The 19318-nt window shown below is 41.0% G+C and overlaps 1 protein-coding gene across 6 annotated transcripts in view; it reads right to left on the bottom strand.

Moving 5' to 3' along the window:
* Positions 1 to 1102: 1102 nt before the first annotated feature.
* Positions 1103 to 19318, bottom strand: part of LOC137331451 (lisH domain-containing protein ARMC9) — a 99360-nt gene continuing 81144 nt past the window's right edge. For 5 of the 6 annotated variants that reach the window (XM_067995250.1, XM_067995249.1, XM_067995248.1 and 2 more), the window contains 4 exons: positions 18938 to 19074; positions 17722 to 17842; positions 15566 to 15741; positions 1103 to 1712 (listed from right to left, as the gene is read on the bottom strand). In XM_067995250.1, the coding sequence (XP_067851351.1) occupies positions 1690 to 1712; positions 15566 to 15741; positions 17722 to 17842; positions 18938 to 19074 (457 nt within the window). In that variant the 3' untranslated portion in view covers positions 1103 to 1689. Of the gene's footprint in view, positions 1713 to 15565; positions 15742 to 17721; positions 17843 to 18090; positions 18419 to 18937; positions 19075 to 19318 lie in introns of those variants that run through there. The other variant, XM_067995251.1, reaches the window with a different exon arrangement.

The following is a 19318-nucleotide window of genomic DNA, read 5'->3' on the forward strand; positions in this document are numbered from 1 at the left end:
AACAACGAACCAGGTCAGCAAGCATTCTAAGTGTGATTTTAAAAAATCCATTCTGTCAAAAGGAAACCTACATGATAGCTGCTGTGCTCAGACACAGCTGCAGGAAGTCTTTATCTTTCAATGCAAAGACAATGTCTTGATCAGAATGGGTCATATGCAGTTAGTTTCCTTTTATTGTCTCAGTCTCGTGCTGAGGAGAATTAGTCCTTAAAAACTTTAAACTCCCCTGATGACCCAGTGGGTAAAAGCAAGGATTAGTACCTACAGGAGAGAAGAAACCATTGAAAATTTCATTTGTGAATCATCTTGATGAAGATTTATGTATTAAAACACAAAAAAAATAATTTGGGAAGGACTGTTTCTAATTTTGGAACAGATATAAATACTGCAATACTGTCTCGTGTCAGTTTTTCTCCAATCTCCCCCTCTGCTTTCTCCAAGCTCATCTCATCTATAAGACCTACCTTTTCTCCTTCAAGTCCATTCCTACCAAACCCCTGACCACTCAACATCCTTCGAGCCTCCATGCTATATTGTAAATGGTTCCCTCTTCTCAGAACTGTTCCATTACCTTTCAAAACCACCATCATCACCCACCTCCTCAAATACCCACCCTCTACCCCACTGTCCTTATTAACTACCTCCGAATCTCCAACCTCCCATTATTTTCTAAGATCCTTGAATATTCTATGGTGAAGGGCTGAAAATGATTACTTTTTATAAAATTAGTACCAAAGGTACTGTATGTTTTAGGAATGACAGGTCTGGGTTGTGTACATCTAGGTTTATATCCAGCACTGGAGGAGGCAAAATAAAATTAGGTTTGGTATTCTCAATCCAATTCTTATTGGGTCTGAATCCATAGTACAAAACAGTCCACGTAATTTGACATATTTTAAGAGAAGCCACAAGGATGCCTGGAGTGAATATATTAGAATGTTCATATAGGTGCAATGAGGGGAGATTCTTCTGGGCTTGGGATTAAGAAATATTACTCGGTGAGTATTTGCAGAAGGAGCTGCAGCAAATGGAAAGTGTTCCATTGACACTGACATCCTCAATAAGTCAAGTGATCCAAAATTTAAAAACTTAGAAGAGTCAGGTTTTATTTATTTTCTTTGATAAAATTACATTTCACATATCAAATACAATGCAAATACTGTAGATATATAGGCCCATATATTTTAAAACTGTTAATGCCGCCACTAAAATAGCAGAGCAATTTCAGACAAATACACTATACGTTCTTATGCTACACTTTCAGAGCAATAATTAATTTCATTATCACAGCAGCATGAAAAAAACCAAGAAAATTCCTTCACAAAAAAAATTACAATACAGATGCACCAAACTCAAGTTTTAAGCTATCAAAAACAGAACTCAAAATAAAATAAACTCAATATAGACCATCCTAAAATAAAAAATACCAGCATATGAAATAGTGTAATAAAGAACAGGATAAATTATTCTTATTTACATTTCTGAAATTATTGCCTAAGAATTCTATTGGTCATGTCACACAAGAAGCACATGCTGTGTATGGACGCATAATCCCTCTATTGTGTTGTATTAATCCACAGAATTTTGTAACTCCAGTTCTGTAGATAGTATGCGATGAGTAGGATCATTACAGGAAGTTGGCCACGTATTGAAGAATTCAGCAGGTGATTCCTGAGGAAAGATCTATTGTCATTTCCTGTATGACTGACTGCCTACAAAAAGGAACAAACAAGTTGAATTTAGATGCAAACAGCTTAACCCTGTTATCCAGAAATCTGGCTTTTGCCTATTCCTTGTTTACTAAATGCATTATGTGCAAGAACAAATGCGTGAAGCTGACAGAGAAATGTGCATTTTGAGGATTAAAAAAAGTGTGCAAGGGAAAAAAAGTGAAAAATATGCAAGGCAGAGACAAGGGCCGAGAAATTCGGCCACACAGCGCCCGTTTGTGGGGCACTAAATGGGCTCCTTAGCCTCCAATATGGAAGGTGGGACGTGCACACTCATTACGAGCCTGAAGTGCACCGCCCACCATAATGGTAAAGGCCAAAAAAATCAGAGTGCAGTGCCCACACCTGAAACAGGCATTAGGCCTTTGCATATGCAAATAAGGGTCCTAGTGCCACAAGGTAAGTATATTAGGGTGTGAGCAAGAGAGGTAAATTTGGGGAGAATGCTCCTCCCCACCCCACATTCAAAGAACGTGGGCTGCCGCCAGACACTGACACCCCCCCTCCCGGTTGCCACCACTCCCCCCGATCTTCCATCGTGCTTTGCCAGCGAGCTGCATGTTGCTCTCCATAACTTACCGGCTCAATGTAAATGAGACCCAAGGATTTTATTTTCTTATGTTGCAGCTAATGTTTTGTGCATGAATCTAATCATCAATTGGATCATGAAGGGGATGTTTGTAAAATGAGAAGCAGCAGCAGAATAATTGTTTCCAATATTACAAAGAAATGTATTGAATAGAAACTCTTTCCAAGCATTCTGCAAAACAGAAAGATCCTTAAAGAAAACTGGATCTGTGAAGTGTCTTCTGCAATATCAATGTTCACTCCACCTCAGCATTCCATCAGCAAGTGGCTGCATGGCAGGACATTGAACTAGAAGCTACAACAAGCGCAGTGCCCTCTGGTAAGTCACTGTCACCTTAATATTGGGGGTTGCTTTTAAAGCACCCCCATCACAGTATTTCATGCTTTAAACACAAGTAGTAGAAAGAAGGCACGCCAGGAAGATCAGAAGTCACCAGACAGAATTGGCCACATCTGCCATGATGCCACCAACTATATCTGAATGCCTCTGTACATCTACCTTGCAACGATCATGGGGAATCTGCAGATTTTAGATTAGCATAAGAGTATTTACAGGTCTGTTCTATTTGCTGCAAACACACCTTCAGCCAACCTGCACCAGAGACAGCACTATCAAATGGCAGGCAAAGTCAGCAGCAGGCTCAATCTTTTTGGCTCTGCCTTTCAGTGCAGCATAGGATTCTACAGACATAAGAAAGGTAACTGCTGCATCAGTCAGCACAGCCAGGTTTTAACATTTTACACACAATGTCAGCATCCAATAACCCTAGGTAAAGCACAAGATGCTTTAAATGCATTGCATCAGTATCTGACATTTCATTTCCCATACCAACCATTCTATTGAGCCTCTCTGACAGAATGTCAATTTAGTACCAGAGCTAAAATATAATCAACACTTTTTTAAAAAAAAGCACAATAGCATTATCTCTTTTGACAACAGTGTGAATTTACCGGTCTAGCCAAGCATATTTTGCATCAGCTGCCTGGGCTGATTACTCACTTCACTGGAACTTCTGAGGGCAACCTCATTATAATTTCACTAGTGAGCTCCCAACATATACAACACCAGCCATTTGGAGTTCACTGGTTATGGGGTGGGATTTTCCTATGCTACGACAGTCTTTGAAGCAGCACTTTAAAGGAAAAGCATCTTTGTTCAAGAAAAATTTAGCACCCCAATTAATCTTACATTTTTAGATGGAGGAGAAATGTGGGGGTGCACATCGTGCCCCAAAGTTTACCGATGCTTCAATAGAAATGTTACTGAAGCAAGTGAAGTAGAGAAGGGTGCCCAATATTGACATCCTGAGATCAAAACACCAAGATAGCACCACAAAGTGCATGGCAGGAGCTGGAGCATGCACATGCTGCAAGCAACACCCAAAGAAGCTGGATGGAAGTAGGGCTGAACACTGTAGTCTTACTGAGCAAAAGAATTTTATATGAAATAGGTGTACACAGAATGCATGCTGCATTATAGTCTTTACTCCCCATCCATATCTACCTGAACAGGTGGAGGGGATTTTGATTTAACATCTCATCTGCAATGTGACACCTGACAAGGCAGCACTCCTTCAGTACTGCACTGAAATGTCAGCCTAGAACATGTACTCAGGTCCCAAAGTGATGCTTGAACCCACAACTATGACCCTCTGCTACCAGTGAGACAAGCTGACAATACAAGAGCAACTGTGCCAGTACATCCAAGTTCTAGAGTAATGGCAGATGTTGACAGTCCACCTCTGAAACAGTCTCATCTGCTTAGCTTTGCTCTGTTGCCCCTCCTCCTTTTCTTCCTCCAAATATATTAGAGAGGTATTCTCATTGTAATACCCATAGTCCAAATTGTAATTAGACAAAATAAAATGACAGTGCCAAAACCCTTATAACATAAGACTCCAAAAACATTAATCCAACATGATTGGTTTGCTTTTAAATTCTCATTAGTTTCAAGACTGAACCCACCAACCATGAACACCTATTTTATAGGGTCATGATCAATACTGAGTGCATTCCTGGAATGAAAACTGTGAAAGGGCATCACTGCTCATTATAGTTCAAAGGCTTCTCTGACCAGAAATGATCGTGATGTGCATTATGGGTGGCAATCCAGAGATCACAATCTCTACCCCGACTTTCAACCTCCAGCACTGCATTCACACCACCTGAACGATCAGAAAATTGGACCTATACACTCTGGATTTATTGAACATGGTGTTCACCTCACCATAAAGTTGGAAATATTACTATGTTCAATCTGGCTTCAGATACTGTGAACAGCTGAAAGAAACATTTTTGTTATAAAAATGATCATTTTAAATCAATTCTTTTTACAATCATGCAAACCAAGCCCAGAGTGACTTTTTATTTCTAAAGGCTGATTTTCTGAATGCATTTCCTGGTCACAAAGCCTTATCCGCTGGCAGCACATATTGCAAATTGCAAGCATACTAAACATGATTTACCAATAGTCAATTTTAATATAGTAACATTTGCAGCTGTCATTTGTGCAACTGACAAGAATAGTTTTCACATAGCTTTTTAGTTCAGTCTATTATAAAGCAGAGCACTAATACAAATTATAAAGCACTTTATCAGAAAAGTTGTCAAATGGAAACTTGTACATTGTTTTCAGGTTTAACTAAACATGGATTCAACAAGGAAATAAATTAAAAAGCAGGACCTCTAAGATAGTAATCTCAGGATTACTCCCAGTGCCAAGTGGTAGCGAGAGCAGAAATAGGAGAAGACCAGATGAATGCGTGGCTTGAGAGTTGGTGTAAGAGGGAGGGGTTTAAATTCCTGAGGCATTGGGACTGATTCTGGGAAAGGCGGCACCTGTACAAGCTGGACGAGTTGCATCCAAGCAGAATCGGGACCAATATCCTCGTCGGGGCATTTGCTAGTTCTGTACTAATATGACAGGGGGATGGGAACCAAAGGGCAGGTGCAGATAGGACAAATTCAGACCAGGAAATGGGAAGCAGAAAAGCAGTTAGTGACGTGGTTAGTGACTCAGAAAGGCAAAAGAAGCAAAGGTTAAATAGTGTTCAGCACAGGAATTTGACAGGGTTAAAGGGTATATACTTCAATGCAAGGAGTATTACAAACAAAGCAGACGAGCTAAGGGCACAGAATGACACATGGCAGCATGATATCATTGCTATAACGGAAACCTGGCTTAAAGAGGGGGATAATTGGCAGCTCAATATCCCTGGATATAGAGTTTTCAGGCAGGATAGAGTGGGTGATAAAAAAGGAGGCGGGGTAGCATTATTGGTTAAAGAATCAATTACAGTTGTGAGAAGGGATGATATGCTAAATGGATCATCAATCGAGGCCATATGGGTTGAGCTAAGAAATAAGAAAGGGGTAGTCACACTACTAGGAGTGTACTATAGACCCCCGAATAGCGAAAGGAGGATAGAAGAGCAATTATGTAGGCAAATTTCTGAGTGCAAAAATAAGAGGGCAATAGTAGTAGGGGACTTCAACTACCCTAACATCAACTGGGATTCAAACAGTGTGAGGGGCACAGAGGGTACAAAATTCTTGATCGGTGTCCAGGAGAACTTTTTTAGCCAGTACGTGACAAGCCCAACAAGAGGGGATGCAATTCTAGATTTAGTCCTGGGAAATGAAGATGGGCAAGTGGGTGAAGTGACAGTGGGTGACCATATTGGGGATAGTGACCACAATTCAGTTAGTTTTAGCAGTATTATGGAAAAGAACAGAGTTAAATCAGGAGTAAATATTTTAAATTGGGGGAAGGCAAATTTTACAGAAGAGGTGATTTGGCAGAAGTGGACTGGACACAACTACTTGAGGAGAAATCAGTGGCAAGCCAGTGGGAGGCACTAAAAAGTAAAATTCTATGGGTACAATGCAGACACGTACCCTCAAAGAAAAAGGATGGCACTGCCAAATTTACAAGCCCCTCGTTGTCTAGAAGTATACGGGGCAAGATAAAGCAGAAAAAGAAAGCTTTTGACTGTCACAGAAAACTAAATACTGCAGAAATTCTAGAGGAGTATAGAAAGTACAGGGATGACGTAAAAAAGGAAATAAGGAAAGCAAAGAGAGGGCATGAAAAAATATTAGCTAGTAAGATTAAAGAAAACCCAAAGATGTTTTATCAGTACATTAAGAACAAGAGGATAGCTAAGGAAAAGGTGGGACCTATCAGGGATGATAAGGGTAACTTGTGTGTAGAAGCAGAGGATGTGGGTAGGGTTTTAAATGAATATTTTGTCTCCGTATCCACAAAGGAAAGGGATGATCCGGACGTAGTAGTTAAAGAGGAGATGTGGGATATAGTGGATAAGGTAAACATTATGAGAGAGGACGTACTAGAGGGACTGGAATCCTTGAAAGTTGGTAAGTCACCAGGGCCGGATGGATTGTTTCCTAGGCTATTGAAAGAAGCCAGGGAGGAAATAGCGGATGCTCTGAGGATCAATTTCCAATCCTCACTAGATACAGGGAAGGTACCGGAGGACTGGAAGTCTGCAAACGTCGTACCATTGTTTAAAAAGGGTACAAGGGAATGGCCGAACAATTATAGGCCAGTCAGTTTTACCTCGGTGGTGGGCAAACTATTAGAATCAATATTGAGAGACACGATAAACTGTCACTTGGAAAGGCAAGGGATAGTCAGCATGGATTTGTTCAGGGAAGGTCATGCCTTACAAATCTGATTGAATTCTTTGAGGAAATGACAAGGAGGATTGATGAGGGTAGTACAGTTGATGTTGTCTACATGGATTTTAGTAAGGCATTTGACAAGGTCCCACATGGCAGACTGGTCAGAAAGGTAAAAGGACATCGGATACAGGAAAATGTGGCGAATTGGATCCAAAATTGGCTCAGTAACTGGAAACAAAGGGTAAAAGTTGATGGTTGTCTTTGCGAATAGAAATCCGTTTCCAGTGGTGTGCCACAGGACTCAGTGTTGGGACCCTTGCTGTTTGTGGTATATATTAATGATTTGGACTTGAATGTAGGGGGCAGGATTGGCAAATTTGCAGACGATACAAAAATCGGCCGTGTAGTTGATAGTGAAGAGGATAGCTGTAGACTCCAAGAAGATATCAACGGGTTGGTGGAGTGGGTGGAAAAGTGGCAAATGGAGTTCAACCCGGAGAAGTGTGAGGTAATGCACTTAGGGAGGGCAAACAGTGAAAGAAAATTCGCAGTAAATGGGAATATATTGAGAGGGGTAGAGGAAGTGAGAGACCTTGGCAGTACAGGTAGTGAAGAAGGCATACGGAATGCTCTCCATTATTAGCCGAGGTATAGAATACAAAAGCAGGGATGTAATGATGGAACTGTATAAAACGCTGGTAAGGCCACAGATGGAGTATTGTGCGCAGTTCTGGTCACCACATTACAGGAAGGACGTAATTGCTCTGGAGAGAGTGCAGAGAAGATTTACAAGAATGTTGCCAGGGCTTGAAAATTGCAGCTACGAGGAGAGATTGGACAGGCTGGGGTTGTTTTCCTTGGAGCAGAGGAGGCTGAGGGGTGACTTGATTGAGGTGTACAAAATTATGAGGGGCCCAGATAGAGTAGACAGGAAGTACCTGTTTCCCCTAGTGGAGAGTTCAAGAACTAGAAGACATAGATTTAAGCTGATTGGCGGAAGGATTAGAGGGGACATAAGGAAAAAGTTTTTACCCAGAGGGTGGTGGGTGTATGGAATTCGCTGCCCGAATTGGTGGTGGAGGCAGGGACCCTCAACTCTTTTAAAAAGTACCTGGACCTGCACCTAAAGTGCTGTAAGCTGCAGGGCTATGGACCGGGTGCTGGAAGGTGGGATTAGAATGGGCACCTGGTTGTTCTTCGAGCCGGTGCGGACACGATGGGCCGAATGGCCCCCTTCTGTGCTGTATCTTTACTATGGTTCTAACAATGTAACTCATTCATTCATACTCATGTTCAACCAACTTATTTTGTGCCTCCAAATGTTTTGTTTAATTCAGAGTTTGCTTTATTGGCATTTAAAGTACTACAAAATGTTGGTGCTTACATTCTGGTGTTTAATACGGACTGTGGTATGTAATCTTTGTCGTGCAATTTTGGAAGTGATCCAAAAGCCACATTACAGATTAGTACCTGAGTGCATTATGTAACTGCTCCCAATCATCCTGTGGTCATTTTGTATAGTTCAGTGTACGTTTAATACTTAATAGAAATTGGTGGGTTATGGAAAATAACTGGTTCATGAAATTTATTACCAGACACGGCAAAGTAATATCTAGTGATTTATTGAAAAGCATTCAGGGTTATCGCTGATTCCTGAAGTAGTCTGTGACGTTAGTGCTGTTTCAGTTCAGATACAGGAGAGGAAATGCTGAAAAGTGTGTTGGACGGAGGAACAGCTGCTATATGATGTCAAATGACCCATTACTGTGAGCATTTGTGACTTTGATTTGGTCCTGATAAAATATTCAGGACGGATAAAGCAAGGGAAAAAAAATGATGGTGGCAGTATTAATCACAGATTCCTTTAAATATTAGGACATCGACATGTTACAAGGGATGTTGCAAAAACTGAATCTAATCGGTTAGAGATAAGGGGCCTGAAATTGATGCAACAGTGTGTTTGGCGGTGAACGACGTTAATTGGACTTTTGAGCTCCCCATTAACATCGCACTATATTTGCATTACAAGTTGCTGGAAGGTTGATCCGTTAACGGGTCACTGAAGAATCAGGAACCTCGCGTCCAATGGCTAAAAAGTTCTAAAAAAAACTTTTTAAAACCTTTGTAAAGTGCAGTAAAAAGTAATTTACAATGTTTTGCATATATACTTTTCCACCGAAATGTCACAAGATGAGACCAAAAAGAGAGCCTGAAACTTCATTAATGAGGACCTGCAAGGTTGGACAAGGTGAAGAGGAGGTGAGAGCAGCTGCTGGGGATTGTGAGAGTGAGGGCTCCCTGCAAAACATGTCATGTGGCGTGGCCCTGAGTGCGTCACTGGTCCCCCATTCGTGGGACGGTCAATGTCTTAAGAAGTATAATGACTTGACCAGGGTAGGCAAGGTAAGCAGTTTCAGTGCATCAATTCAGAACTCTCCAATAAAAGTACAAAAGTTGTCTGCTTTTCCTGAAACACTAGACCACAATTATCCTCTTTCAATGTTTGCAGAGTTGAGGAAGGTTAGCTGGTTTTCTGTTTGTTTGTTCAAGGCAGAACCCAAAGACAAAAATGTCATAAAAGTCAGTTGTTGTGGGAGGCAGCCTTTTCACAGCAGCCAGTTATGAATTTGATAGCTTTTTCACTGCTGAAGAAAAGATTCCAATGCCTGAAAAGGAGCCTGTCAAACTAACCAACCCGTGTAATGTTCTCTCTGTTTTCTCCTCGGAGGGCAAGTTGGTGCATAACGCACGGGAGGGGGCACAGTCAAGAGGTGGGATCCCCTTCCTGAAGAATCTAACCTTTCACAAATACAGAGTTGTGAAGCTGCAAGGGTACCAGGGTGCAACAACTGTGGGCTGTGCCATGGTTGGAGCTGTACTGGCACTGCCAGGTGAATGTCAAAGCCTCTTGCTTTATCTCCCGGCCAGGAGCTACCCAAGGATGAGACTAAGTGGAGGGACATTAAAGATTTGATAGGCTGCATATTGAAAAACTGTTTCCACTCGTGGTGGCAGGGTGGGAAGAGGAAATTAGAGTGGGAGGGTGCTGGTGCAGCAGCATTAACCACTTGGGTCGAATTGCCTTTTATCGTGTTGTGCATCGAATGTGAAGCTGACTATTATGTGATCTGACAAATGAACATGCTGCACCATTGTAACTTTTTGTTCTTCCTTCCCACAGCTCCACATCAAGCAGAGGAAACAAGGGCTGTCGAGGGCACCAAAGTGGAGATTGAGCGGGAGGAGGAGGAGCTGGCCGACCAGGAGAAGGCTGCGGCCTCTGGAGGGGGAAGGGCGGGAGAAATGGTGCGGGCACTCGTATCTCCCCGCTGCACCATGAGGTTGCTGATGTGGAGGGGATGCTTGATCATGCCACCTTCATCTGCTTTTACATTGATGTTGTTTGTTGACTGTTGGTTATTGCACTATTGCACTGAATGAAAATTCAATTGTTTATTGTTTCAATCTTGCTGATTCACCATGGGGAATCATTCCACGGAGAAATAGCTCTGGACTTCCTGGTCCACCTTGATTCTGCTGGTGGAACTTCGGAAGGAGGTGTTGAGGGCTGGGGTGGTTATCATTGTCCGGACACCTGAGCCACCAGCTTCCTTTAGGCCGCCCTGGCTACTGCTTCCGTGCCTTCCTCCCGGAGGTCACAACCCATGGGCCCTGGTACATCCGGTCGGGATCTTCCACTTCCTTGGGCATCTCGTTTGCCAAGTTAACGGTCAGCCCATCCTGCAGGGCAAAATTGTGCAATACGCAGAGCACTACAATCTTTGCCACTTTGCTAGGGAAATACTGTAGAACATTCCCCGACCTGACCTGGCACCAGAAGCCTGATTTAAGCAACCTCTTCACCTCAGAAGAACAAAAAATTCTACCGACCTCAATTAGATCTGCAAGGTACTCCATACATATTTGACATTTCAAATCATGGAAGTTTTACTCTACACTACTGAAATAAAAAAGTGAGAAAATACAGACAATTACTTCACTGATCTCTCTGTCTGCCATATCATGACTCCTGCATGAACTGTGCATGTGTGAATCTCAAAGCACTTGCAATGAGAACTCCTAAATTCTTCCAGATCATGTCAACTTGCAGGTATGTTACTAAGTCTGCTAGGCCAGAACAATGGCAGCTGTGGTAGTTTCTCTGTTGGCTTATTCCCAAAATTCTGACAACAAAATGACCGTACCATTCTGCATGTGCACACCAACACTATAAATTGTTATCTGTGCCTTTGCCACCGTATGTATAAATTGAGTTAATGCATGTGCAGAAAATAATGTCCTTTCCTCATAACATAAAATGTCCTTTTTCTCAATTTTCAAAGATGAGTGGGGGGAATTTTAATCTCCCTGGACAGACGAGAGAGGGACAGGTGGGGGGTTAAATTTGTCAAAATCTGAAACCCGACCCCAACCTGCTGCGAACATACCTACTTCCGTTTTAAACGGGTTACCCCTCTGGCGTAGAGAATTCCAAAAATTCACAATCCTCTGAGTGAAAAAACTTCTCCTCACCTCAGTCCTAAATGTCTGACCCCTTATCCTGAGATTATGTCCTCTAGTTCTAGACTCTAAAGCAAGGGGAAACATCCTCTCAGTATCTACCCTGTCAAATGAGTAAAGTGCTCTCGAGAGGCGGGTTATTTAAAAATGTTAATGAGGCAGGACTCCCCCCGCCCCCCGCCTCGGCTCCGTCCCCGTAAATATTGAGCCTGAGATGTTTGCTGTATTGCTCAGTGCTGTACAATAAAAACTGTTACCACTATTAATAGAGTTTATAGATTAGGAACTTGGAGCTGAATAATCAGATGCAACTATAACCAATTTGTTAAACTGCAATATCTATTTAACCTGCTGTAATCTGTTATTATAGCAATATGATTTTGTTCTTATTAAAAAATAAGCTGAAAACTTTGTGAGTGGATGCAGTAAATTAATAATCCTTGCTGCATTATCTTTGTCCGTAGTCATACTCCTTTGCAGAGTAATTGATCTTACATACTTTGACTACAAGAGCAGGTCAGAGGCTGGGTATTCTGCGGCGAGTGACTCACCTCCTGACTCCCCAAAGCCTTTCCACCATCTACAAGGCACGAGTCAGGAGAGTGATGGAATACTCTCCCCTTGCCTGGATGAGTGCAGCTCCAACAACACTCAAACCTTCTTCATATGGAATCTCATAATACTTCAACTGGGGTCAGTCATTAAGCCTGTAGATTGAATACAGCTGCTCTGTTTACATAAGTGAAATAGATGTGGTGTTGACTGAACAGGTGCATAATGGGCCATGAATATGGACTTTTTTTTTATTCGTTCATGGGATGTGGGCGTCACTGGCGAGGCCAGCATTTATTGCCCATCCCTAATTGCCCGTGAGAAGGTGGTAGTGAGCCACCTTCTTGAACCGCTGCAGTCCGTGTGGTGAAGGTTCTCCCACAGTGCTGTTAGGAAGGGTGTTCCAGGATTTTGACCCAGCGACGATGAAGGAACGGCGATATATTTCCAAGTCGGGCTGGTGTGTGACTTGGAGGGGAACGTGCAGGTGGTGTTGTTCCCATGTGCCTGCTGCTCTTGTCCTTCTAGGTGATAGAGGTTGCGGGTTTGGGAGGTGCTGTCGATGAAGCCTTGGCAAGTTGCTGCAGTGCATCTGTGGAAGGTACACACTGCAGCCACTGTGCGCCGGTGGTGAAGGGAGTGAACGTTTAGGGTGGTGGATGTGGTGCCAATCAAGCGGGCTGCTTTGTCCTGTATGGTGTCAAGCTTCTTGAGTGTTGTTGGAGCTGCACTCATCCAGGCAAGGGGAGAGTATTCCATCACTCTCCTGACTCGTGCCTTGTAGATGGTGGAAAGGCTTTGGGGAGTCAGGAGGTGAGTCACTCGCCGCAGAATACCCAGCCTCTGACCTGCTCTCGTAGCCACAGTATTTATATGGCTGGTCCAGTTAAGTTTCTGGTCAATGGTGACCCCCAGGAAGCCTTGTTTAACCCTTTGCTACTTGAATAATTATTTCCCCAAATAAACTAATTTAAAACATATTTAATGTCCTCTCACTGAAGTTGTGCACACAGCTGGAGCCTTAAACCTTCTTCATATGGAATCTCATAATACTTCAACTGGGGTCAGTCATTAAGCCTGTAGATTGAATACAGCTGCTCTGTTTATTGCTATCTGTGTGCTCAAGTCATGGATTGTGGCTTGAATCTACAATTTTCTGACTCCGTTGAGAATGCTATCAACTGAACAAAGCTAAAACTTAACCTGAAAGGGAGCAAATTGCATAAATAAATATTGAAAAAAAGACATTCACAAAACATAAACCTGTCTCACAATTTTTGTGAGTCCATAAATTTAGTGAAGAATGGGTTTTAGCAAGGAAGAACAATGGCTTCCACCAATTACTCAATAAATATATGACACGATTAGGCCATCAAGTAAAGAAAGACTTGCATTTATATAGCATCTTTCACGACCTCAGGATGTCCCAAAGTGCTTTACAGCCTATTAAGTATTTTTGAAGTGTAGTCACTGTTGTAATGTAGGAAACGCAGCAGCCAATTGCGCACAGCAAGGTCCCACAAACAGCAATTTGATAATGACCAGATAATCTGTTTTAGTGATGTTGGTTGAAGGATAAATATTGGTCAGGTCCCCAGGGATAACTCCCCTGCTCTTCTTCAAAATAGTGCCATGGGATCTTTTACGTCCACCTGAGAGGGCAGACGGAGCCTCAGTTTAACGTCTCGTCCGAAAGACAGCACCTCCAACAATGCAGCACTTCCTCAGTACTGCACTGGAGTGTCAGCCTAGATTTTGTGCTCAAGTCTCTGGAGTGGGACTTGAACCCACGACCTTCTGACTCAGAGGCGAGAGGGCTACCAACTGAGCCACAGCTGACACTGACACCATTTTATTGCTGGTGAGGAATAAAAACTGGTCTATAACCAAACAAAATTAGTCTGAATAGCCTCTTTGCAATTCAAGACATTTCATTATTTCAGAGTTTCCAGTTTAGAAAACACAGGACAGAGATTAGAAAAAGTAACAAAAACATACTAAAGCTTTTTGGGATATGTACATTCCTCCTATTGCAGATTTTTTGTAGTTCTACATTTCCTCCTCAATGCTTCGATTTGCCAACAAAAGCATTAAACAGGAAACAGCAATGACTTACAAAAAATGGGATAAAAGATGAGGAGCACACACTTTCAAAGTCAACAGTTCATAATACAAAATTTCAGAACAGTATAAAAATTTGGCAATAAGCATCAGATTATATGCTGTCTGCAATTAAGTTACCCTTGCTACAATGGCAGGAACATTTATTGTAATTATTGAACTGTAGAGTTTGTGCGCATTTTCAGTTTTGTACCTATTCTATCAAATGGATGTTTATGGTAAAAATGAAAGCTGTATTATTTTTGATTTATATCCATGCTGTATTTAGGGTCTTCTCAATGTAAATACTGCAGGTAAATATCATCATTTGCATGTATCCTATACACAGGCAAGTCAAAAAGACTACAGATATGAATAGCCCAACTAAAATCAAACATGCACCACAAAATTCTCAGTTTGGAAAACCATACCACAAAATTATCAGAAGTGTAGTAAAATCAATGTCAGCAAAAAGAGAGATAAATGAAAGGCTCAATGAGCTGAAAATGAGCAAGAAGGAAAGATCTTGCAATTATATAGCGCCTCTCATGACGTCAGGACATCCCAAAGCAATGCACAGCCAATGAAGTGTAGTCACAGGTAATGTAGGAAAACGTAAAGAAAGAAAGACAAATATTGCCTATTACTCAAAACACAGCACTATAAAAGAAAAAAAATGAGAAAATGTATACAAATGCTTGTATTTTATAACAGACTGAGCCCTAACCTGAGGTTTTTAACAGAGCCCTTTCACTTTCATTATGGATCATAGAGTATGCCTGCCTCCAGATTGTTTTTCTTGCTTGGCAGCAATAGAAAAACCCCCAGAAAAGTATTGCCTGCACCAGGGCACTAACAAAATCCCTCTGTCAGGTAGGCTGTGAACAGAGGAAAAGAAAAAGAGAGGGAGCAGAAAAATAGAACGCAAAGAGAGAAAATTGTGACAAGGAAAGGAGAGTGAACAAAGTGACTATTTCAAGCCTTCCTGAAGTTAGACAGAGTGTCAAGGCTGTTCAAATGTTATGCACATCACATGTGAGCTGACAGCTGTCTTCACCTAACACCCTTACATGTGTACTTTCTAACAGGCACCACCAGATAGTGATCAGGAACTCGAAATGAATAGATTTTTCCCCTCCCTAGATCAGGAACACTGCAACCCACTGTGGTGCCCTTACTGCTACTCCAGTAGAGCTCAGGTAACTCATCAGACTGGCAAATGAATCTGCAGCCTTCTAGGTTTCTATGATTAGCCACTATACTGGACAATGTATTTATCCTTGAGCATCAGGTGAACTCACCATATGGGAATCATTGACTCAGAACTGCATCTCACCATTTTGTGATGCAGTGTGTTGCAGAATCTTTAGGATGGGAAGGGGGGAGACTACATACAAACTTAGGCTTCCTCCCTGCTCTTTATTACTCACTCTGTCTGCTTCTGTTAGAGGACCCAGCGGAACTTGGACGGCTTGTCTGTTGAGGACCAGACTGAGAAAACTGAGGGGCAATTGTTGGAGTCTTGATCTTTCGTGGACTTGTAGTTATATCTGGAGTCCTAGGAATCTTGGGCCTACAGTCGAATGCAACCATGTAATCATTTTGCCTACAAGGCCAGAAACAACAGAATGGATGATAAAATGGATAAAAGATAATTGATAACATTGGGTATAGCAATAATTGATAGCATTAGGTATAGCACGCACTGTGAACTGTCTTATCTTGCTTAACAAATTTTAAGGTTAAGTAACACTTGATTATTAAAACACAATTTAATTTTCTTGACAAAAAGCTAATTCTGCCACCACTGCCTAATGTTCGTATTATACAATAAGAGCAATATTCACCAAAAGTCAACCTGCTGAATAACTGGGAAATGTTTATAATGTAACTGCCCTTTATAAGGTGCAATCATTCCACTTCTAACAGGTAAGGCGTTCATGAATATGCTGTTCACTTTATATCATATTTAGATTTATTAACTAAAAAAATTGGAAGGAGAAATTTCAAATTCACAGCTGGACTAGTTATCAAGTTTATCACCAATGTAACAATTTCTATTTACTTTTTGTTCAGTAGTAAAGAAATTGATAACAATTTGCATGTTTCCATCTCAGGACCATCACACAAAACATTAACTTCACATGAAAAACATACTCCATCAAAAAACAAACTCAGATGTGCTACCTAAAATATTACTGCACTATTTAAGCATTTTAGACAAATCACAGAAGGCTCCATCCTGCTCAGCAAGAACCTCATATTCTTCCTTCAAATCATAAACCAGTCAATAAACAAATAGATTGAACAAATTAAATCTATTTGTTTATTGTAGCCAATATAATGAAAAGGATAGATTTTCCATCTCTCCAAAACTTCCAAAAGTTGTCTTTTCAGTTAGTTAATGAACAAGTCCAAAACACAATTTGAGATCCTGGGCAAATTCAATTTCCAAAATGTAAATATTACTCTGAGACCATTATCTGTTTAGACCAATGCAGATTAGTAGTGCTGTTATACAGCTGGCTTTGCATTGCTCTCTTTACTTCTAGAGCACTTACTAGTGTTGAAATTCTGTTACATTTTTAATGTTAATGTTAGTGAAGAACCAGTGGGACAGTTGGCTCTTTTCGAACGATAAAAACTTAAAAAAACTCCCAGGTAGTTGAATTTTTTTTTTTAAAGTTCACTTCGTAGCAGTTAATTATATTGCACCTGGTGGGAAGCCAAAGCAATATGAAACTATCTCATCAAGGTAGAGTGCCATCAGTTCGGTGATTGTACTCCCCACATATGTAAGTTTTTGCACTGATGCAGACACCAAAAATGTAATGCAAGTGGACTATTATACAACTGGATCTCAGTTGGACAGTTCTGTAGGCCTTGTTTCTTTTTTGTAGTAAGTGGACAAATCAAATGCCGGGGTATAAGAGACCACTCACTGGGAGAAGGTAAAATGGAGGGAAGGGAGTGCAGCCATAAATCTGATGACCACTTACGCTGCAATGCACTTGAATCAGCCTTGCCACAACCAGCTCACATGCCTAGTTTGCTACAGTAGATTTTCATCTTTACCGCTTGGGCAGAGTACAGAAAGGAAAAGTGGGCAGGGAGGATGTCTCACCCGGTTTTCCTCTTGTTAATTTAAATGAAAGGAAAATCAGGCGTGTTAGGAACGTGCAATCCTTTCCTCTTCCCCCCAGAATTTACTCCCTATGCTCCGTCCAGTAAATGTTTAATGCCCATGTCGTAAAGATGAAAATCTACCCTGCTGAGTTTACACTAATGGATTGTAGACCATCAGGGAAATATTTGAAGCTAGCTTTTAAAACAGATGCACAGATGACAGATAAAACATACTTTACTATAAAAAGAAGCACAAAATCAACATTTTGTTCAGTGCATATTGTTAAAATGTAATCAAGGGTGTAATGTTAGTGGAATGGTTAACTTGCTACATAGGAGTCAGGTGAAATGAGCTATGATGGGTGGAAATATTTTTTAAAAAAAACACTGACAAAAAGTTCATGAAGACTTTTCTTGTACAGTACATTTGTGCATTTCAGCATCTACATTGTCTGCTCACCTGATAGACTGTCTATTCAATTTTTCAAATGACTTGATACCAAACGAACCTGTAGCTGCTGTAAGCTCCTGATCAAAATCAACAACTGGGGAACCCAACTGAGGTGTATTGTGATCAAAATCTGTAGGGGGAAAAAAAAATTCAATAAAAATGTATTAATTTGAATGTAATATTTTAGTCCTAGCAAAAACTTTGTATAATTTTGGGCATCCTAATTGCAAATGACTGATGTATTGAAGAAAATTCAGAGAAGAGCATAAGGAATGATAATAGTGCTGCTGGGAGGACATAATTATTATCTGTAGAGTGCAACTTGTGAGGATTAAATGAAGATGGTTGCAATATTTGATTGATAGCCAGAAGTTTTGCTTGATTGTATTAAAATGTTAGTGAGAAATTTCACAAACTTTTAGTGCCTTGGAAGATTAGCCTCCAATCAGTCGTTTCCTTAGGAGATTGAAATAAAAGAAAGACCTTGGTTTAACTTATCATCCCCTTCTCTGTTTCCTGGTGTCAGTAATTAGTCCAATGTGCATTTCATCTACAAACATGTTGGCCTAGATTTTCCAATTTGGGGGCATCTCTGGCGTGCAGGAATTTCACTGCATTTCTGGTCCTGAGGTTTGATTGTGGGAGATGAGATCCTAGCTTCAGCCAGGGAGTTGCACAAGACTAGAGGCAGATGCCTGGAGGCCTTCTACAGTGGGAAGAAGAAACAACTACTGAGCCATCTGAAGAGAATGGAATTTTTGAGAATTTTTTTTTGTGGGGCTTGTATAATGTCATACTCTGACAGCACCATCACAGGCTCTTTGATAATTCCCCCAAGGGGCTCCCTTTGCTGACATTTGAATGTGGACACTGAGACATAGCAGGTGGGCCCTGGGTCCCGCATTCAATCAGGGGAAATGTTGGGAACTACAACAGAGGCCATATTACCCTCATTTAAATTTAATTTGCATGTATCTGCCCACATACGGGAAGGTGCACTTTAATCCTTCCGGTACACCCACTGGGAAATGGAGGACAGCAATGTGATGGAACACGTCCCCTTGTGCCCAACCCAGATCCCATCACTGAAACATTTATGAAACGAATTGTACTTGCGTGTACAGGTTCCAGTTAATAGAAATCAGCAAATTATTTGGCATTAAGTAATAAACATTCCCGTAGTTTCTTGGAATTTAAAATAAATCAATATTGTTTTGCAACTTACTGACAGGAGAAGCACCAAACTCGGACATACTTGTTCTGCTTCCACTTCGAGTAGGTGGCCGAGAGCTTTGCTGTGAATAGAGTTTGCTCTCTGTACTGGGGCTTCTACTTTCATGTTTATCCAGAGCAGTTCCCAATCTACATGGTATATCGAAAGTAAAGTCTGGATAAATGCTGTGCAGAACAAATACATTTGGCTAACTAAATGAGTAAAAAACTATACTCAATAGAAAATAGTGAAAATTCAGTGTAATGCAAAATACACAGTTCCTACATTCATAAATAGTGACAGCACTACACTTTTTGTAACAAATTATATTTTACTTAATTCTTTTCAATTTCTTTTTAATCATCTTCTGTGTTCTCTTTCTTTGGTTTGCTT

The sequence above is a fragment of the Heptranchias perlo genome, chromosome 13 (genome assembly GCF_035084215.1).
Source record: "Heptranchias perlo isolate sHepPer1 chromosome 13, sHepPer1.hap1, whole genome shotgun sequence".
Classification (NCBI taxonomy): domain Eukaryota; kingdom Metazoa; phylum Chordata; class Chondrichthyes; order Hexanchiformes; family Hexanchidae; genus Heptranchias; species Heptranchias perlo.